Source organism: Dendrobates tinctorius, unplaced genomic scaffold, assembly GCF_039654945.1.
Source record: "Dendrobates tinctorius isolate UK_male_01 unplaced genomic scaffold, ASM3965494v1 ptg000073l, whole genome shotgun sequence".
Classification (NCBI taxonomy): Eukaryota; Metazoa; Chordata; class Amphibia; order Anura; family Dendrobatidae; genus Dendrobates; species Dendrobates tinctorius.
This window is the reverse complement of record NW_027361741.1, coordinates 37,921,938-37,945,096: the sequence shown is the minus strand read 5'-3', so window position 1 is coordinate 37,945,096 and position 23,159 is coordinate 37,921,938. Positions and strand designations below refer to the sequence as shown.

Below are 23,159 nucleotides of genomic sequence, written 5' to 3'. Positions count from 1 at the left end.
AATACAGGGTCCGGAGGTGCCACCCCAGGAACAACTGGTTCAACAAAACTCTTCAACAAGGACTTATGGAACACATTATGGATTTTAAATGTGACAGGAAGAGCCAAACGAAAAGAGACCGGATTAATAATCTCCAAAATCTTGTAAGGTCCAATAAATCTAGGCTTAAACTTAGGAGAAGCCACCTTCATAGCAATATTTTTTGATGATAACCACACCATATCACCAACCTTAAACTGGGGACCAATGGTCCTATGTCGATTGGAAAACCGCTGGGCCTTTTCCTGGGAGAGAGATAACTTATCCACCACTTGGTCCCAGATCTGGTGCATTCTCTCCACCACAGTGTCAACACCTGGGCAGGCAGAAGGCTCCACCTGCCCTGAAGAAAATCGAGGATGAAACCCAAAGTTACAAAAAAAAGGTGACTTCAAAGTGGCAGAACTAGCTCTATTATTTAAAGCAAATTCGGCCAAGGGCAAAAATGAAACCCAATCATCCTGATCAGCGGAAATAAAACATATCTCAAATACGACTCCAAGGTCTGGTTTGTTCTCTCTGTCTGCCCATTGGTCTGAGGGTGAAAAGCAGAGGAGAAGGACAACTGAATTCCCAGCTTGTAACAGAAAGTCCTCCAAAATCTAGACACAAACTGAACTCCTCTGTCAGATACAATGTTCTCAGGAATCCCGTGCAAGCGAACCACCTGTTGCAAAAACAGGGGCACCAACTCAGAGGAAGATGGCAACTTAGGGAGTGGTACAAGATGAACCATCTTAGAGAACCTATCACAAATCACCCAAATAAGTCATTCTTTGAGAGACCGACATATCAGAGATGAAATCCATTGAAATATGGGTCCATGGCCTCCTGGGGACCGGCAAAGGCATCAACCACCCACTAGAGCGAGAACAAGATTTAGACCAGGAGCAAGTCCCACAGGACTGCACAAAATTCCTGACATCATGAGACAAGGTGGGCCACCAAAAAGAGCGACTCACCAGATCTCTAGTACCAAAAATACCTGGATGACCAGCCAATGCAGAGCAATGAACTTCAGACATCACTCTCTTCTTCCACTGGTCAGGAACATACAACTTCCCACTGGGACAACGCTCAGGTTTGTCCTCCTGGAACTCTTGCAGAGCAAGTCTCAAATCGGGCGAGATGGCAGAAAGAACTACCCCTTCGCCTAAGATGGTAGCAGGCTTGGTCACCACAGGAGAATCAGCAAAGAAGCTCCTATAGAGGGCGTCTGCCTTGACATTCTTAGTTCCAGGAAGAAAAGAGACCACAAAATCAAAACGTGTAAAAAACAAGGCCCACCTAGCCTGTCTAGGGTTCAAGCGTTTAGCCGACTCTAGATAAATCAAATTCTTGTAGTCAGTGAGGACCACAACTTGATGTTTAGCTCCCTCCAACCAATGTTTCCACTCCTCAAATGCCCATTTCATGGCCAACAGTTCCCGATTCCCCACATCATAGTTACGTTCAGATGGAGAGAACTTTCGGGAAAAGAAAGCACAGGGATTCATTTTAGATGTTACAGGATCCTTTTGGGACAAAACAGCTCCTGCACCAATCTCAGAAGCATCCACCTCTACCTGGAACGGGAGTGAGACATCAGGTTGCCGCAAAACCGGGGCGGAGGTAAATCTTCGCTTCAGCTCCTGAAAGGAAGCAACAGCCTCCGGAGACCAATTCAACACATCAGCACCCTTCTTAGTCAGATCAGTCAATGGCTTGGCAATACTAGAAAATTTTGCTATAAATTTCCGATAAAAATTACCAAAACCCAAAAACTTCTGGAGGGCCTTCAAAGAAGTGGGCTGAACCCAATCATAAATGGCCTGTACCTTGGCCGGATCCATTTCAATAGTTGACGCAGACAAAATAAATCCCAAAAATGAAATCCTCTGTACTCCAAAAAGGCATTTCGATCCTTTGACATACAGGGAATTCTCCCTCAAGATCCGGAACACAGTCCGAATATGTTCCACATGAGAATCCCAATTCTTGGAGAAGATCAAAATATCATCCAGATAGATAATCAAAAATTTATCGACAAAGTCTCGGAAAATATCGTTCATGAAGCACTGGAAGACAGAAGGGGCATTAGTGAGCCCAAAAGGCATCACCAGGTACTCAAAATGTCCCTCTGGAGTATTAAACGCCGTCTTCCATTCATCCCCCTGCTTAATGCGGATAAGATTATACGCCCCCCTGAGGTCAAGCTTGGTAAACCAGCAAGCACCTCTAACTCTAGAGAATAGATCCGAAATCAGGGGTAACGGATACTGATATTTAATAGTAATTTTGTTGAGGGCACGATAAGCAATACAAGGCCTTAAAGAACCATCCTTTTTGGGCACAAAAAAAAAACCGGCACCTAAGGGTGAAGAGGATGGTCTAATATGACCCTTCTCCAACGCCTCCTTAATGTAGGACCGCATAGCCTCGTGCTCGGGTACAGATAAATTGAAGAGCTGACCCTTGGGAAATTTACACCCCGGGCTCAGTTCAATTGCACAGTCATAACTCCTATGAGGAGGCAAGGACGCAGACTCATTCTCACTAAATACATCATAAAAGTCCGCCAAATAGTCAGGAACATCATGCGACTGAGGAGAGGTGGAAAATACCGGAGCCTCACTAAAGGCACACCGACAACCCCAACTCACCACAGACACAGATTTCCAATCCAAAACTGGATTATGAATTTGCAACCAGGGAAACCCCAGAACAACGGCATCATGCAGACCATGCAACACCAAAAATCTGCAATTTTCTTGATGGTCTCGGGCGACCCGCATGACCACCTGGGTCCAAAACTGAGGTTTATTTTTCGCCAAAGGAGTAGCGTCAATCCCCCTCAAAGGGATAGGCGTCTGCAGAGGTGTCATCGAAAATCCACAACGTTTAGCAAAATCCAAGTCCATTAGGTTTAGCGCTGCTCCCGAATCCACAAAAGCCTTGGCGGAAAATGTGGACAGGGAGCAGATCAGAGTAATTGCCAGAAGAAACTTAGGTTGAGCACCACCAACAGAAAACGTGTGTGCAAAGCGTTTCTCTCGTTTAGGACAAACAGAAATAATATGCGAGGCATCTCCACAGAAAAAACACAGCTTATTACGCCTTCTGAACTCCTGACGTTGCGCCTTAGACAAAACTCTATCATATTGCACAGGTTCAGACGTCTGTTCAACCGGTGGCAACACCTCTCGTGCAATCCTGCGTTCACGTAAACGCCGATCAACCTGAATGGCTAATGACATAGAATCGTCCAGACCAGAGGGAACAGGAAATCCCACCATAGTATCTTTTACAGCTTCTGACAAACCCTTCCGAAAGAGAGCAGCCAAGGCATTATCATTCCAGGTAGTAAGGACCGCCCACTCTCGGAACTTTTGACAGTACAACTCTGCAGAATCTCGACCCTGGTTCAATGCCAACAGGGTCTTTTCAGCCTGATCAACAGCATTAGGTTCGTCATACAACAACCCCAAGGCTTGAAAGAATGCGTTCACATTAGTCAGAATAGGATCATCTGGTTTCAAAGAAAACGCCCAATCCTGGGGATCGCCACGCAGCAAAGAGATGACAATTTTAACCTGCTGCGCGGAGTTCCCTGACGAGTTAGGCTTCAAGGCAAAAAATAATTTACAATTATTTTTGAAACTCAAAAATTTAGATCGATCCCCAAAAAATACATCAGGTATAGGGATCTTTGGTTCAACAGCATGTGAACGAGCAAGGTAGGCGGAAATTCCCCGCACTTCCGCAGCGAGCTGCTCCACACGATCAGACAATTGTTTTATCTCCATTGAGAGAAAAAAAAATTCCCCCTACGGCCTCAGAGATATAGAGGAAAGAATATACACACTCTTTAAAAAAAAAAACCCACACAATTCTTTCCTGCTATTGAGTACCCTAGGATCTGCGGTATGGCGGGTGATTCTGTTATGATTGAGTCACCGTAGGAGGCAAAAACAGAAATGCTAGCTAAGTCCAGAAAACCAGAGAGGTTGGCAGCTATCGGATTGCAGACCCCTGAACCTATCAACACAACTAGCAGTAGCCGTGGGGGGTTCCTACGATGCCCTAGACCCCTCGATCACAGCCGGAGGACTAGATAGCCTAAAGACAGAAAGGGAAATCTAAACTGCCCCAGAGCAGACCCCAAAGCAAAAGGCAGCCCCCCACATATAATGACGGTGAAGCAAGAGGAAAGAACACAACACAGACAGAAAGATAGACGGGGCCCAAGCTAACTAGATAGGAAAGGACAGGAAGGCTGCTGTCTGCAATCCGTGAAAAACCCTATGAAAATAAGAGCCAACAGACTGACAGTGAAAAAGGCCCTGAAGACGCTAGGCTTCAAAAAGACTATGTCAGTACTCAGGAATATTCTGAAGACAGAGCAACCGGCAAAAGGAGATTCAGCTCACCCCAGCAGGGAATGGCAGAATCCAGAAAAGCAAGGCAAACAAAAAACAAAACACAAATGCAAAAAGGCAAAGCAGAAAACTTAGCTTTAGAGGAGCAGGAATCAGACTGGTGTCCTAGAAGTCCACAGAAAAATCACTCGCAGGGCAGAAGGGCGTCGGCAGCCTTATATCCAGTCAGTGACTCCACTCAGCCAGTCATCATTAGGCTCAGGTGCCTGATAATCAGGCTCATTACCTTCCTTTACCAGAATAGGGAGTTCACCAGACCTCAGTGACGAAGGGGAAAATGAACTCACAACACATCCGCCAAGAAGCCTGTAGCTCTTTGTAGTATAGGAAGGGAGTTCAGGAGGTCACCTCTTGAGGTTCCCCGAGAAATATGACTCTCTAGTTCCACTATCCATTGGAAGAGAGACCTAGACACGCATGTGAACTCAATCCCTGACTTTAAGGAAAAAGCAGAGGTTTCCCAGGCTTTCCTTAGGAGGCTGTCTGCTTTACGGTCCATCGGATCTCTAAGCTGGGACGTGTCATCAAAAGGAAGGACTGTTTTCTTCACCACCCTCGCCACCTGGACATCAACTTTCGGGATGTCCCATTTAAACTCCTCTCCCCCCAGGGGGAATCTATGCCTGAGTTCCGAAGGGGCTGAGTAGCGCTTCTCTGGGTACTCCCATTCCTGGGAAATCATATCTACTATGCTCCTATGTACTGGGAAACCTGTTCGGTTGGGTCCCTCGAGTCCCCCGAACATGCAGTTTTGTGCTGACTAACAGGCTCAACCTCTAGGCCCATGGTGGCCCATACTGTGCAGACCAGCTCCTCCACATATTCCGTGGAAAGGAGGTATTTCTTAGATTCGGCTGAGTTAGAGGTTCCTGGTTGTTCCCAATTTTCGGAGCCTGAATTATATGGTTTTTCTGATTCAGACTCTGAGTCTTCTGTTTTTGAATGGGTCACCGAGGAGAAAAAAGCAAAACAAGCTAAGCCACAGAAAACCAGAGTGGTTGGTAACTATGCAGATTGCAGATCCCTGATCTTACCACACAACTAGCAGTAGCCGTGGAGCGTGCCTACGATGAACCTAGACGCCTCGTCACGGCCGGAGGACTACATAAGCCTAAAGCAAGAAAAGGAAAAACTAACTGCCCCAGAGCAGACCCCAAAGGAATAGATAGCCCCCACACATGTATTGACGGTGAAACAAGATGAAGGCACAAACACAGGCAGGAAAATAGGCTGAGCAAATGATGGGGCCCAAACTAACTAGACAGGAAAGGGAAGACACTGTCTGCAACCTACAAAAAACCCTACAAAAATAATGTCCATCACTTCTGATAGCAAAATTAACCCTGAAGTCACTAGACTTCTCCCACTATATCAGCACTCTGAAATATTCTGAGACAGAGCAAAAAGAGACCGAACTAGTAAGGGACAAAAAGCCAATTGGCAAAATACTGATAAATAAGAGTGGAAATTCAGCTCAGCCCCCGGCCGGGGCTGGCAGACCACACAAAAAACTGAATAAACCAACAAAATCAAGTGTGAACATTAGCAGAAAAACTTAGCTTTAGATGACTGGAACAGAGCTGAAAACCAAGAGCTGACAAGCCAGAAGGAATCACCAGCAACTGAATAGGGCGTCGGCTGTCTTAAATCCGATCTGAGAATCCATCCTCATTCTCAGGTGGCAGATCTCCACCGATCAAACCAGCCGCACCACCTCCCGTCACCACCAGAGAGAGTCCAGAAGGGGAACTCACAACTGGTGAACCAGAGAATGAACTCACAACAGTCTTCCATCTGAATTTTCCATTTTTTTGGGGGTGGTGAGTCCACAATCGGAGGGAGTGGAGGTGGTGGAGGGGGGGACAGTGCGGCCAGGGAAGTCTGAACCTGGTCAGTAACCAGGCTGCGGATTTCGTCAATTAGTGACGGGTGTTCAGCCCTGACCACCCTGTCTATGCAAGCTTGACACAATTTTTTCGCCCAATTTGAGGGGAGTTTTGCACTGCATATGGCACATTTGGCCGACTTGCTGGTGGTATTGGTGCTTTTGTGGGCAGACTTTTCTCCCTATAAAAAAAGGGGGAGAAGTAATTTGAGGACCTCTATCCCAAATCGCACCACTAGGACCCACCCCAGTTACACTTACTGTGGCTGGGGCAGCGCTGGGCTCTGCAGACGCAGGGCAGGAAGAACCGTCCATACTGATAGGGGATTTGCCTTACCTGGCGGCGTCTTCCGGCGGGTTAATAAAGGGTTAACCCCGCCCTCAGCGCAGTATTTTCATTTTCCCCCTCCTCCCTGGGTCCCGGGGCAGGCACAGCGAGTGCTGGCGAGCTCTGCACGCTGGCAGCTGAATGGGGGCTGCCCTGACAGGTAGTTGTCATACATACCTCGGAAGTGACAGCGCGTGACGTCACTTCCGGATCACCGCACGGCGTGCAACAGGAGGAGGAGAGACCGGAGAGCTGCGGGACGCCTCCGTTCGGGGATCACTGGCACGCTTTACTCCCCATAGGGGAGCACGGGTGGGCCAGGAAAGTCCCGTGTTCTAATGAAGATGGGAGCAGTACGGAGGAGGGGAGGCAGCGCCGCCGACCACCACTGCCCGGCTTAAGAATTACAGGTACGCTGCAGCAGCCGGCCACACAGCATACCGCACCTCTCCATGCCCCATGGGGGACAGGAAAGACACTGGTGAGAGGGAGGTGGGAGGGACCTTTTAACATCTCGCGCTTCCTGTCCCCCATTAGGGCGTGGAGACAACCTCCTATGCTGTCGTGGAAGGTTGCTAGAGAAATATTATTTCTTGTCCGAAAATATAGACGATTTATTAAGAGTAGTGCGAAGTACCATGAGGATTGAAGATGTTAAGGTGGGGCACTCGGTACAGGACAAGATGTTCGAAGAACCCAAAGAAATAGTGTTCGCTCGCAGTCAATGAACATATAAAAGCAATGATCATGGAGGAATGGGAAGATACAGAGAAGTGACTGATCATTACAAGATATTTTAAAGCTAGTGTCCCCTTTAATCTGAGGAAGTCAAAGTTTGTGAAGAAATCCACAAAATTGACATTCCAAATGCCAGTGTGGCAAAGAAAATCTCAATACCTTTTGAGGAGTCGTCGTGCCTCCGAAATGCCATGGATGGAAAGGCTGAGGGGTTGCTAAGGAGGAGCTGGGAGGCATCAGCTGCCATCATTAGGGCCAACATAGCCGCCACCTCGGCAGCTAGGTCCATGTTCCTGTGGATTAATGCGTTAACAGCCTAATTAAAATCCAACACTCCCAGAGAATTTTTCTAGAATCACTTCCTATGCTTAAAACAGCAACACGGTTCATGGCACATGCTCCAGTGGAATCCGTGAGTTTTGCAGCCAGGAGTAACGTCTTGTCTAATTGAGTCAAGCCATGTGGCTGATAACATGGTCGGGTGATAGCCACTCTAAAAATAAGCTCTGCTCCATCTCTTTTTCAAGAGTACATGTCTTCATCCCCGTCTTAGATGAAATTCTAGAGAGAATCTCCGATGACAAAAAAAGGAATTCCGTAAGAAAATCCTAAAAATATCACTCCTTTCGCAAACCTGGTCCATCCCACAGACAGGATTACAAGGTAAAGGGGAAAGCAGGAAGATGGAATGGTGTTACCCCAAGGGAGAAAGGGTAGAGCTACCCAGTTTACCTCAGGCCTATCAGGAAGACCTTGACGCCAGAGGAGTTTGGGGGGGGGGGGGGCTTTGTTTATTTTTTTTTCCTGGAGGCTTGATAGGCCGTCACAGAAAACCGTTGGCTTTTTTTTAACCATAGGAAAAGGTTACAAAATAGATAGATAGATACACACACACACACACACACGTATCTTCTTGTTATGCCTCAATCCCTGTCTTCCTTAGAAAGACTCTAGAGATATGTCAGTGATCGACTAAAATCTGAGGAGGTCAGTCCAGTACCCCACTCAGAAAAGGGACAGGGCCATTTATTCCTCTCTTTTCTCCATAAAGAAGCCTTCAGGGAAGCTTCAGGGAAATACCACTCTAAATCAATGAGTCAGATATAAAAAATTTGAAATGGAGACAATAAAGTCAACTATTCCATTAATAGGGGGAATTCTGTAATATGCAGATCTAAGAGACACCTATTATGTGGCTATCCAAGTCGCCTGCCAACAATTCCTGAGGTTTGCGCTGAAGTATCAGTGGATAATCCACCACTTCCAGTTTCAGTGCCTACCATTCGACCTCGTATTCTCACGAAAATAATAACAGAGGTGGTAGCCGCCTTAAGAAAGAAGGGGATAGTGGTCATCCCATACTTGGAAAATCTCCTCTTGGTGGCGGACTCAACGACTCATCTCACCTAACATCTCCCCCACACTCTCCGCATGCTAAAGAATCTAGGGTGGTGCATCAACTGGAAGAAGTCCAATTTACAACCAGACCCCCAGAAAGTATTTTTAGGGGTCCTCCTCAACTCGCATCACAAAATATCCTCTCTACCCCTTATCAGGAACATAATTCGATCCTTTTAAGAAGAAGAAAACATTATCAATCAGGTAGGCTATGAGAATCCTAGGATTGATGACATCTTGCATCCCAAGCGTTTGATGGAGTCCGGCCCACTCAAGAGGACTCAGAAATACATTTTGTCAGCCTCGTACAGACATTCCTCCGGACTAGACAGGAAAATAAACATGTCCACAGGTTTAGGATGCTCCCTGTCATGATGGCCATCCCCAATAAAGCTCCAGAAAGGGGTACCATGGATTCAATCCCCATTCGGCCGGGTTACCACCGACACAAGCCAACTAAACTGGGGGAGCAAAGGTAGAGGGTCAATACCTTCAGGGTTCATGGTCTCCAGAAGAGAGGAGGAGATCATCCAATTACAGAGAATTAAGAGCAGTGTGGGAAACGCTCCTGAAATGTTAGCACATTCTCAGAGGTTAACATGTGAGGGTCTTTTCAGACAAACCCACAACTGTCGTCTTATTTCGACATCAGGGAGGTCTGAAAGGTCAGCTCCTGCAGGCTCTAGCTGGGCAAATATATCAGTGGGCAGAGAAGACCATACGTTCTATTTCTGCAGTTCATGTCAAGGGTTCCCAAAACGAAGTTGTGGACTTTCTCAGCAGGCAGACAGTATGGTATTCCAAATGCGAGTTAAACATGGATGTGTTTTATCAACTAACCCTGCAATGAGTTAGATCTGCTATATGCTTTCCCTCCATTTCCTTTGATCCCAATGGTCCTAAGGAAGTTTTAGGAAGAAAACCACAGTGATACTGGTGGCCCTCTTCTGGCCCAAAAGAAGTTTGTTCCTTTTATTAAACCACATGGCTCTTGAGGATCTGCTCCCACTTCCAGAGAGATACGACCTTCTGTCTCAGGGTCCCCTCATACACCAAGATATACCCTTCCTACACCTGACAGCTTTGATCCTGAGAGGCAGATCTTAAGTTCTAAAGGTCTGTCAGATCCATTAATAACAACCATGCAGGGAAATAGAAAACCAGTTACTTCTGCCATTTACTCAAGTATGGAAGAAGTTCTGCTCCCATGGCAGAAAATCCATAGGAAGCGCTTTCCAACCTTATATTCCTAAAATTTTAGAATTTCTCCAGCTAGGATTTGAGAAAGGGTTATGGTGTAGCATGCAGAGGGTGCAAATCTCTGCTCTTAGCACCTTTTTAGACTACCCATTAGCGGACCGTCTCTGGGTTAATAGATTTGTGACAGCGGTCACCAGATTGAGACCTACAATTAGGGAGTGAGTACCACCATGGGACCTAAATCTGGGAGTAGACGCTTTATATAAATCTCCATTTTGAGTCTCAAGAAGAGGCCAATATCAGGTTACGCTCCATTAAGACAGCATTCCTAGTAGCAGTAACTTCAGCAAAACAAGTGGGAGAACTAAAGGCGTTGTCTATAAGGGATCCTTTCTGTGCAATCTGGATGATCGAATAGTATTCAAACTTAACCCATCTTTTCTTCCAAAATGTGGTATAAATCTAAACAAAGAGATCATTCTGTCTTCCGTTTGTCAACACCCTAGGAATGAGGGGAAAAAAGATTACGGTATTCCATACACTGGGCATAGGGATATCGGCGATGAGTTATGTGGAGGCTATGGAATCGTGGAGACGAGACTCAAATCTTTTGTTCAGCGTTCAGGAAGAAACCAGGGCAAAAAAAAGCCTCAAAAGTGACTCTAGCCAGATAGCTCACCTCAATATCTCTGGCATATGAATCAGAAGGAAGAGACCTCCGCTTACCATTAAGGCACATTTCACACGAGCAATTTCCATTTCTTGGATCGAGAGGGCAGGAGCCTCCATGGACCAAATAATAATTATAATAATAATTTTTATTTATATAGCGCCAACATATTCCGCAGCACTTTACAATTAAGCGGGGACATGTACAGACAATAAATTCAATACAAGTTAAGACAATTCAAACAGTGACATTAGGAGTGAGGTCCCTGCTCGCAAGCTTACAATCTACAAGGAAATCTACAAGGACCAAATCTGTAGGGCCACAATCTGGTGTAGTGTAACCACCTGTAGACCCTACAAACTGGACTTATCAGGTTAACAGCCTATGAAAGGTAAGTCCTTCAGGCAGTGGTCCCACCCTAGAATCCATTAATTTGGTATTTCTCCTGTCGTGCTGTCATGAGGGACTTCCTGGGAAAACAGGAATTGTATTTAAAGGAGTCAATCGTGACAGCACCATTACATTCCCTCCCCCTGAACTCCTTGTATTTATGTGAAGTAAACATTTGTGTGAGGAAATTCAATAAAGTAGTAGCATCCATCCTGGTGTGGTGAGGGTGGGGTGGGGGGCCTTTTAACCTCTGTGTTTCCTGTCTCTAGAGGATGAGAAGGACTACCTCCTCTTGTCGTGCTGTCATAATGGTCTCCTGGAAATACAATTCAGGTAGGACTATTTCCTACTTTTGGATGCTGACCAGTCCTTGTGTGGCTCTTTGGGGATCAGGAAAATATTGCACAACTTAAGGCTTCCAAAACTGAAGATGGGCAATAATGGCCCTGACCAGATCCAGGCGGTTGAGATGAACTGGTCACAGGAAGGGAAGACAATGTCCCCATTGATGTGGAAAGCAGAGACCACTCTGCGTATTATGGCCACTAGAAATGGTACCTTCCAAGAAAGGGAAACTTGGTGACATGCTGCTGAGAGACATGAGGGAGACTACTTGACCAGACAGAACAAGCTCCATCAGATGCCTGTAAGGAGGGGTTCAACTTGCAAGTCAGCAGATCTTAATTGTTTATAAAAAATCAAAGGTATGCTAAAAGGGCAAGTGGACACAACGTCTTTTTCAGGTGGGTCCATTTCGCAACCCACCTGAAAAAGTGCTCTATAAACGTAAAAACTAACATATGCACTGCAATGTCAAAACAATTTTCTTTGCATATGTTCAGTTTTTGTAACAGTTTCAGTTCTCCAAAGACATTGAAGCTTTTAATTTAAAGTGACCAGTCCAGTCTTCAGGTGGCTTCTGTTTGAAAGCTGCTCACTATTTTATATACAGATATAAAAAAAAAAAAAAAATACCAATAGCAATGTCGACACCAGAACAACTGACAAGACGCCAAAGAAGACACTTCAGGAAAAACGCAGGCGCTTTCAAGAAGCATCTTTAGCAAACCTTGATGAGTATGCTGGCATCTAAAATCAGAAAACTGTCCCATGTGGGAAGCACAGTTGAGACCTGCATTCATCCTGAATATAAGCAATGAAAAAAATTCTAGGAATAGAGAAAATAACGGGATGGAAGTTCCTCTGTGCCAGCAGACAAAATAGTAGTACTAGTTCAGCACCTTTGATGTCTTTGTACATGTCTGCCATTTACGTTCACTTGGAATAAAATCCTTGCATCTTTTCAAATGAGTGCTGTGAATCACTTTCTACATATTGCAGGGGTTACCCATTCTTTTTCTACCCGCACATGTGTGCATGCCAATCTTCCCTCCCTAAGCTGCTAATATCGGACCTACAGATACGGAGGTAAATCTTGGTAGATTGCGACTTACAAGCCCTTAGCATGTTCTGATCACCCAACTCGTACAGATCCCTGGATCTTGGAACCTCGGCTTCAAAAGACATGCCATTAAACGCAGCCAAGGTAAACTAGGATGAAACAGAGGACTTTGTGGGGGAAAAAAAAAGGTTGTGATGAGGAAGAGACCAACTACTACCAAACTAGAGCTATCAGCGTGAAGACTCTACCCTCAATAAAACACTCTGGCTCAGCGAAAGGGGATCTTGCTTAAACTAGACCCATCCATGGTATCAAAAGTCATGCTCAGAAAATCCAGGCACCGGATAGTGTCAGACAAGACCTCAGTGATTTGGAAAGCGGTGAAATTCTTGTCTGTGGACAAGACCTTTATACAAATATCATCTAGTTAAGGACTGATTGCCACTCCTCTGGCATGGAGTAGTGCCAGCATGGGAGCAAACACCTTGATGAAGACCGTGGGAGTTGTCATTGGTCTGAAAGAGTGCACCCAATCTGAAATGAAGAGACACAAAAGCAAAGTGAAGAAATTACTGGTGATACTGTGACTGGTATAAAAAAGATGCGTGCCAAGTATCACAGAGCGGAATCCTCCTAGTTCCAGTGACTCAATATTTTGCTAAATTTTCAGACTCTTACAAATCAGTAGTCTTTTCAGATCTAGAACGGGTCCGACAAAAGCCATCCTACCTGGGAACTGTTACGCTTGGAGAAGTATTCCTGGAAACATTCCGAGCCTGGAACGGGGACTATGACACCTTTTATGATGAAGGTAGTGGATGGGCCAGAGGGTAAGAGTGGTTTGAGATTGAAACTTTCTATGAGAAAAAACGTATTTGGGGGCAGGCAGTCAAATTTGATTTCTGCAACACAGAGACACCACCTCCCCTGTCCAAGGCATCATCCACATAAGACTTCCAAATCTCTCTCTGAAGGAGAGAAGACATTGCCTCGCCTGAAAAGGTGGTGCAAGAGGGAGAAGACCTTTAATACACTGGAGACCTGAAAAAGAGCTGTCTAGAGAAATTCAAAAGAAACCTTGCAAAGAAAGTGACTAGGGATGCAACTTTCTGGGTGTTTCCATTCCTTTGCTGGAAGACAGTCAGTCTTCCTGCGGAAAGGTGACTTATTGCTTACAGTTCCAAAGGAAGGAAACTACATGCGGGCGGTACTTTTCCTTGACCTGTAGGGTGTCTATCACTACCCAAATAAGGTCCTGAAGGGCTGAAACCAGTTTGGATGATCCACACCACAAGGAAATTAAAAAAAAAAAAAAAAAAAACAGAAAAGGGGAAAAATGTAAGAAAGACTTGATTTACTGAAAAGTAGCAAAATGCTGGGGAAAAAAAACAGCTAAAAACACCTTCCTAATATTTGCAACAAGTATATTAATTAGATAAAAAGGGGAAGCTAAACGTACTAAAGGGGAAAAGTACCAAAATGTTACACTAAAAAGTAAAGACTTTCATATAACTGGGTTGCCCACACAGGGAAATATTAACTAAGAATTATTATACCTTAAGAGTGTGTGTACACGCTGCGGAATGCTCTGCGGATTTTTCCGCGCGGATTTAGTAAAATATGCAGGTAAATCCGCAGGTCAAAAGACCTGCGGTTTATCTGCAGATTACCCTGCGGTTTATCATCTCTACAATGGAGCAGATGGCAAACCGCAGCGGAATCCGCAGAAAGAATTGACATAACATTTCTTTTTGCGGATTGAAAACCGCAGCAAAACCGCGCAGAAAAATCCGCACCGTCTGCACTGTGGATTTCGTTTTCCAGAGGTTATAATGCTACTGTACACTGCAGCAGAAACTGCAGGGCCAAAACCGCTGCGAATCCGCAGCAGAATCCGCAGCGTGTGCACACACCCTAATACTACATGACAGTCGATTTACCCTTAAAATTAGTTTTTCAGCCTTATGCAACTAAATGTTCAAAGCTTTGTGTTAAAGGTGTTGTGTTATGGCAGATTTTTATGGCATTTTCATAAATATCCAATAGTTGGCCCAACTTTTGGGACCCGCTGCTATTTCCAAAATTGAGTTCTCCTCTTTCACTCTTTTAACTACTATAGAAGCCATAGTGACAGTCGAGGCAGCCATACATAAAAGATTCTCCATTCACTGTTTTCGAGTTGGCAAAACAGCCCGGCAATTTCCCATATATACTCGAGTATAAGCCGAGTTTTTCAGCACATTTTTTTTTTTGTGCTGAAAAAGTCCCCCTCGGCTTATACTCGAGTGAGGGTCCCAGAAGACAGCGGGGCAGTGGCGGCCGCTGGCTGCTGCAGCTAAAGCCTGTGCCCCCTGCTAAAGAGAAATGAATATTCGCTGCACTGGCAGTGAATATTCATTTCTCTGTAATAGCGCGCACAGTGTCAGCTGTAGCTGCTTGCTTCCTGCAGCTGCCGGGCAATCGTGAGTGTCTGCTACTTAAGAGAAATGAATATTCACTTCTGTATGCTACTATAGGCATGGAGGGCAGTGAATATTCATTTCCTTAAGTAGCAGACACACATGATCGCCCGGAAGCTGCAGCTGCTGGCACCAGAACAAAACATGTTTTGTGTTTTAATGTTTTTCTGATGAGGGCCATGCATATCAGAATAGGGATCAGGGGACCGTGCAGACCTTGACGGGGATGAAGGGGCAGTGCAGACCACAACGGCGATGAGGGGGCAGTGCAGACTTTAACTTATGCTCGAGTCAATAAGTTTTCGCAGTTTTTTGTGGTACTTTTAGGTGCCTCGGCTTGTACTCAGGTCGGCTTATACTCGAGTATATACAGTAGCTTTCCTGAGAAAAGTGATATTAGTGCAGCAGATCCATAGGATCAGATTTTCCTAGCTATCCTATCAGTAAACATAAGCTACAGGTCTGCCTCTAATAAGAACAGCAGACTCCATTCTGTGGATGGTTTTGTCATAATAAAGGGCAATATGATGTCGCTACCATGATTTATAAGCAGGTCACTGTTTAGGATAAATTGCAGTTAGACTAATATCTTGAAGCATTAACAAGTTGGGAAAGCCATCTTCACAAATTTACATTATACCATCTTTACCTTTCGACTTTTATAAAAAGCATTTTCTTTGGTGCAAACAAAACAATGTATTATTATTTTACTTCAGGGGTCCTTTGAAAGAAAACCTCAACGGGTCTCTCAAATTCGGATCCGAAAAACTATTCCCAAGCCAGATCCAAATCTGACACCAATGGGTCTCCCAAAACCAAAAAGGTATGCTGTCAAATATTGTATTGTTAATATTACATGTATATTATAACGATGTTGGCGCCACTACAGGAAGTGAGTATCCACTTTTTATTTTAAGTGAGGCTCTGAAGCGATTAAGCAGGAATTGTCCAGTAGTAGTCAATCTCTTTTAAGAAAAATAAAACCCACAAAACTGTTTAACTCCCTAAGTTCTGCAATCGATCGCAGCATTTGGACGGCAGGTAGGGGGCGCTCTCTCCTATCTGATCTGCGCCCCCACGACGTCTTCGCGAGGGCCGGATCGTCGTCATGACTCCCACTGACTCAGCCAGCTATGACAAGCCTATTAGACCATGGTCTAAGAGGCTTAACACAGTGTAACACTGGCAGATGCAAAGCACTTCAATGCATACCAGCGATCAGAGTACAAAAAAGATAGAAAGACTAAGTAAAAAAGAAAAACGTTTAAAAAAAAAAAAATGTTAAAAATATTTTTTTTAAAATGTTATATCAATAAGTATGTGTATTTATGTAAAAACAAAAATAAACAAAAAAAGATGGAAATCCCAAAGTAAGTTCTCAGCTTAGAGCTCAGGATAACTGTGATTCCAAACGTTATGTAAAATGTTCCCAATAGAAGCTTCAACTCAATCCACAGAAAAAGAAAGTCCCCACTCAGATCCATCATCTGTCGATGGAAATATAGAGGGCTTCCACGTTACTGGTAGCACAAAGGCTCTGGAAAAGCGTTATGGCTCCTTGCCCCCCAAAAGAAATTTAGCAAATTCTGTTCTCCCAAATTCAAATGCCCCCTCCCTTCTAAGCCCCACAGTGTGCCTAAACCACAGTTAGCATCCACATGTTTGACATTTCTGTGGTGATGAGAGCCTGCTTAATTTACAGGTGCACGAATTGGGCACAGTGATCTGGGCACTGCAGCGTGCTGGTAACTACAACTTACTAGGTACTACAATGGCAGATTTGCAATTTTCACTCAACAATGTCCATTGCTGCTTGTTTCTGGAAAACACCCATGAAGTCAAGATTGTCACTACACCTGTAGATAAATTCCCAGAGGGTGTAATTTCCAAAATGGGTTAACTTAAAGGGAGATTCTACTCTTCTGGCACTTAGGGGCTCTGTATATGGAGTCCGCAAACTATTCTACAATAATTTGTTCTATGAGAGTCCTGAGTCTCGCTATGCGGCTAAGTAATACTGTACAGCCACATAGAGGTATTGCCAAGTTCAGCAGAAATGGTGTGAGAAATTTTGGTAACATTTTTACCCATTTGCCCTTGTGAAAATGTAAAATCTGGGGCTAAAACAAGCTTTTTATGGTAAAAATGTAATTACCGTATTTTTCGCTTTATAAGATACACCTGATTATAAGACGCACCCCCAAATTTGTTGAAGAAAAAGAGAATTTTTTTTTTTTTATGTTAAATGGGGGCCTGTCTTATAATGCCAGTGTCCGTCTTACAAATCATATATGTCCTTCATCCTGGTATCTATTGAACCTCCATCCTGGCACGTTGCCCCCTTGTGCTGCTGGCACATTGCCCCACTGTGCTGCTGGCATGCACATGGCTCCACCATCCCATACTGGATATGCCCCTCTGTGCTGCTGGCACACACATGACCCACCCACCCCATCCTGGATATCCCCTCCTGTGCTGCTGGCACACAAATGGGCCCCCCCATCCCATCCTGGATATGCCCCCCTGTGCTGCTGGCACGCACATGGCCCCCACATTACATCCTGGATATGCCCCCTGTGCTGCTGGCACGCACATGCCCCCCCCCCACCCCATCCTGAATATGCCCCTCTGGCTGTTGGCATGCACATGGCCCCCACATCCCATCCTGGATATGCCCCCCTGTGCTGCTGGCATGCACATGCCCCCCCCATCCTGGATATACCCCCCCTGTGCTGCTGGCATGCACATGGCCCCCACATCACATCCTGGATATGCCCCCCTGTGCTGTTGGCACGCACATGGCCCCCACATCACATCCTGGATATGCCCCCCCTGTGCTGCTGGCACGCACATGGGCCCCCCATCCCATCCTGGATATGCCTTCCTGTGCTGCTGGCACGCACATGATAAAATAACAAACAGTTAACTCACCCTCCGATGATGGCTCCGTGCTACCAGCTCCCCCCATGGCTCTTCTTGTGTCTGTGCTGACATCCAGGAGCTGCTCATACAGGCATTTCATTGTAGCTGCAGGACCTTCCATCACATGACCACAGTGCTGCACACTGGGAGTCACATGACCGCAGGTCCTATTGGCACAGACACAGGAAGAGCCAGGGGGGGAGCTGGGAGCACGGAGCCATCATCAGAAGGTGACTAAAGTGAGGGGAGAGTGCAAGCTCATGCAATATGCGCTGCTCCCCTGTCCACCAACTCGGCGTGGCTTCAGCACCGAGGTGATGGACAGCGGGTGCAGTGAATATTACATGAGCCTAATGAGCGGGAGCACTGACCACCCGCTGTCTCTGCAGCCGGCAGCCAGCCCACCCCTGACACCACTCCAGAGCCACCCCCCCCCTACTCTACACACATTCGGATTATAAGACGCACCCCCCACTTTCCCCCAAAATTTGGGTGCACAAAAGTGCGTCTTATAATCCGAAAAATACAGTATTTTGTTCTTTATTACTCAATGGTATAAATTTTTGTTACAAACCTGTGGTGTCAATATGATCACTGCATCCATAGATGAAAGATAATTTGAGAGATCTAGTTGGCAAAATCAGGTCACATATTGGGGGGGGCTGGCACCCTCAAACTATTCCAGCAAAATCTGAACCCCAATATGGCGTTTCTCCCCACTATACCGCCGAAGTAGTTTTTGACCCCATGTGGCTTTATTGGCATACTCAGGAGAAAGTGTGTAACAAACTGGTCCATTTTCTCCTATAATATCTTGAAAATTGAAAACTTGAAGCCAAAGCAACATTTTAGTGGAAAAAATGGTAATTTTCCAATTTTGTACAATTCTGTGACTCGCCTGAGGGTTACAAATTCTCACTACAGGCCTAAATGAATTCCTTAATAAGTGTGGGGATTTCTGCTGTTTTGTTATGTCAGGGGCTTGTCAAATGTGACAAAGCATCCGCAATCTATTCCAGCCAAAATTGTGCTCCAGAATTCAATTGGCGATCCTTCCCTTCTGAGCCCTGCCGTGTATCCAAACAGTAGTTTTCCACCATATGTGAGGTATGTGTGTACTCAACAGAAGTTGCAAAACACATTTTATGGTTCCATTTCTCCTGTTACCCTTATGGAAATGAAAAACTTGGGGCTGAAATAACATTTTTGCAGGGAAAAAATGTATTTTTTAATTTTCACAGCTTAACATTATAAACTTCTGTGACGCACCTGTGAGTTGAAGGTACTCGCCACACGTCTAAATAAGTTACTTTAGGGGTGTAGTTTCCAAAATGGTGTCACTTGGGGGGATTTCTACTGTTATCAGGGGCTCTGCAAACACGACATGGCGGCCGCTTTCAATTCCAGCCAATTTTGCGCTCCAAAAGTCAGATGGTGCTCCTTCCTTCCTATTGGCGTACTCGGGAGAAATTGCACACCAAATTGTATGGTCCATTTTCTCCAGTTATCCTAATGAAAATGCAAAATTTGGGGCTAAAGCAAAATTTTGGGGGGAAAAAATAATTTTTAATTTTTTTTTCCTTCCACATTTACTGTTAATTCCGGTGAATCCCCTAAAGTTTTAATAAACTTCTTTAATGTGGTTTTCTGCTCTTTGAGGGCTCTACCAGTTTTTTTTTTTTTTTTTGTCATATAGGCCCTTCAGCACCTTCAATTGGAATGTGGTCCCAAAAGAAAATTGGTTCTGTAAATTGTGTTGGAAAAAAGAGAACTTTTTAGCTTCCTAAAAAAAAGTTTAGAAAATGATGCCACCTTTCATGTCTACCCTTTTTTCCTCATAGACTGTAAGCTTGGGAGCAGGTCCCTCATTCCTCTTGGTATCTGTTATGATCTATGTGATTATTGTTATGCTGTAATATCTATCGTCTGTACCAGTCCCCTCTGAAATGTAAAGTGCTGCGGAAAATGTCGACACTATAGAAATAAAATTATCATTATTATTATTGACATGTGGTAAATGTTTATTTAGTTTGTGTGGTAAAACGATCTGGTTTAACCCCTTCACATTGAAGCCTGTTTTCACCTACCTGACCAGGCCAATTTTTTCAGTTCTGACCACTGTCACTTTGAGGTAATAACTCTGGAACGCTTCAACGGATCCCACTATCCCACTGATCGTGAGATTTTTTTCGTGACATATTGTACCTCATGATAGTGGTAAAATTTATTTGATATGACTTACATTTATTTGTGAAAAAATTCAGAAACTTGGCAAACATTTTGAAAATTTTGCAATTTTCAAACTTTTAATTTTTATGCCCTTAACCCCTTTCCTACATTGGACGGAATATTACGTCACACGCGATTAGCGGCGCTCACGGGGGGGGGGGAGCGCCGCTGATCGCGGCCGGGTGTCAGCTGACTATCACAGCTGACACACGGCTGACACATTAACCCCTGGCACACTGCGATCAAACATGATTGCTGTGTACCGGGGGCATAGGAGAGAAGCGCGCAGGGAGGGGGCTCCCTCGTGCTTCCCTGTGACCCTCGGAGCGACGCGATGTGCTGCGTCGCTCCAAGAGTCCTCCTCCCTGCAGGCCCCCGGATGCAATGTGGCCGCGGGGGCCTTCGGGGTCCTGCAGGGAGGTGGCTTCCTCACTGCCTGCTGAAAGCAGGCACGAGGAAGCCTGCAGCAGCGCCTGTCAGATCTGTTCTAAGTGTTAGATCAGCGATCTGACACAAGACAGTGATGTCCCCCCTGGGACAATATAATAAAGTAAAAAATAAAAAAACTTGTAAAAATAATTTAAAAAAAATCCCAAAATAAATAAAAAAATTTTTCCCTAATAAATTTTTTTCTAAATTAGAAAAAGACAACAAAAGCACACATATTTAGTATCTCCGCATCCGTAACGACCCGCCCTATAAAACTGTCCCACTAGTTAACCCATTTAGTGAACCCCTTCAAAAAAAAAACAAAGCAAAAAACAATGCTTTATCATCATACCGCCGAACAAAAAGTGCAATAAAGCGCGATCAAAAAGGCGTATAGAAATAACCATGGTACCGCTGAAAACGTCATCTTGTCCCGCAAAAAAACAAGCCGCCACAGAGCGTCATCAGCGAAAAAATTAAAGTTATGGCTTGCAGAATAAAGCGATGCAAAAATAATTTTTTATATAAAATTGGTTTTGTTGTATAAAAGCGCCAAAACATAAAAAAAACTACATAAATGAGGTATCGCTGTAATCGTACTGACCCGAAGAATAAAACCGCTTTATCAATTTTACCACATGCAGAACGGTGTAAACGCCCCCCCAAAAGAAATTCATGAAATGCTGGCTTTTGTTCATTCTGCGTCCCAAAAATCGGAATAAAAAGTGATCAAAAAATGTCACGTGCCCGAAAATAGTACCAATAAAAACGTCAAACGTCCTGCAAAAAATAAGACCTCACATGACTCTGTGGGTCAAAATACGGAAAAATTATAGCTCTCAAAATGTGGTGATGCAAAAACTATTTTTACAATAAAAAGCATCTTTTAGCGTGTGTCAGCTGCCAAACATCAAACCCCCTTTATCACCCCCTTAGGGAAAAATAATAAAATTAAAAAAAATGTATTTCCATTTTCCCGTTAGGGCTAGGGTAAGGGTTAGGTCTAGGGCTGAGATTAGGGTTAGGGGTGTGTTGGGGTTAGGGTTGGAGTTAGAACTGGGGGGATTTCCACTGTTTGGGCACATCAAGGGCTCTCCAAATGCAACATGGCGTCTGATCTCAACTCCAGCCAAAAAAGTCAAATGGCGCTGCTTCCCTTCCGAGCTCTGCCATGCGCCCCAATAGTGGTTTACCCCCACATGTGGGGTATCAGCGTACTCAGGACAAATTGCACAATAACTTTTGGTGTCCTGTTTCCCTTGGGAAAATAAAAATTGGGGGTGAAAAGATCATTTTTTTGGAAAAAATGATTTTTTTTAATTGTACGGCTGTACTTATAAACTTCTGTGAAGCCCTTGGGGGTTCAAAGTTCTCACCACACATCTAGATAAGTTCCTTGAGGGGTCTAGTTTCCAAAATGGGGTCACTTGTGGGGAGTTTCCACTGTTTAGGCACATTAGGGGCTCTCCAAATGTGACATGGCGCCCAGTCTCAATTCCAGCCAATTTTGCGTTGAAAAGGTGAAACGGCGCTCGTTCCCTTCCGAGCTCTGCCATGCGCCGAAACAGTGGTTCCCCCCCACATATCAGGTATTGGCATACTCGCAACATATTGCACAATAACTTTTGCAGTCCAATATCTCCTGTTACCCTTGGTAAAATAAAAAAAAATTGGACCCGATGTAATTTTTTTGTGAAAAAGTTAAATGTTCATTTTTTTAAACATTCAAAAAATTCCTGTGAATCACCTGAAGGGTTAATAAACTTTTTGAATGTGGTTTTGAGCACCTTGAGGGGTGCAGTTTTTAGAATGGGGTCACTTTTGGGTATTTTCTATCATATAGACCCCTCAAAGTGACTTCAAATGTGATGTGGTCCGTAAAAATAAAATGGTGTTGTAAAAATGAGAAATCGCTGGTTAACTTTTAACCCTTGTAACGTAATAACAAAAAAAATTTTAGTTCCAAAATTGTGCTGATGTAAAGTAAACATGTGGGAAATGTTACTTATTACGTTTTCTGTGTGCCGTATCTCTGTGATTTAAGGGCATAAAAATTCAAAGTTGGAAAATTGCAAAATTTTCAAAGTTTTCGCCAAATTTCCGTTTTTTTTCACAAATAAACGCAAGTTATATGAATGAAATTTTACCACTACCATGAAGTACAATATGTCACGAGAAAACAATGTCAGAATCACCGGGATCCATGGAAGTGTTCCAGAGTTATTACCTCATAAAGGGACAGTGGTCAGAATTGTAAAAATTGTCCCGGGCATTAACATGCAAACCACCCTTGGGAGTAAAGGGGTTAAATCAGAGAGTCATGTCACAAAAAAATAGTTCATAAATAACACCTGTCTACTTTACATTAGCACAATTTTTGGAACATTTTTTTACGTAAGTAAGTTAGAAGGGTAAAAGTTGACCAGCAATTTCTCATTTTTGCAACAAACTTTACCAAACCATTATTTGGCCACCACATCACATTTAAAGTGACTTTGAGAGGCCTATATGACAGAAAACACTCAAGTTGCACATACTAAAAACTGCACCTCTCAAGGTGCTGAAAACCACATTCAAGAAGTTTATTAACCCTTCAAGTGCTTCACAGGAATTAATAGAATGTGGAAGGAAAAAATCTAAACATTTTCACAC

At 44.3% G+C, this 23,159-nt stretch overlaps 1 protein-coding gene across 3 annotated transcripts in view; it reads left to right on the top strand.

The window, feature by feature from the left end:
- PRR14L (proline rich 14 like) overlaps positions 1-23,159 on the top strand; it is a 71,116-nt gene that overhangs the window by 17,162 nt on the left and 30,795 nt on the right. For all 3 annotated transcript variants that reach the window (XM_073582809.1, XM_073582810.1, XM_073582808.1), the window contains exon 7: positions 15,644-15,750. In XM_073582809.1, the coding sequence (XP_073438910.1) occupies positions 15,644-15,750 (107 nt within the window). The remainder of the gene's footprint in view (positions 1-15,643; positions 15,751-23,159) is intronic.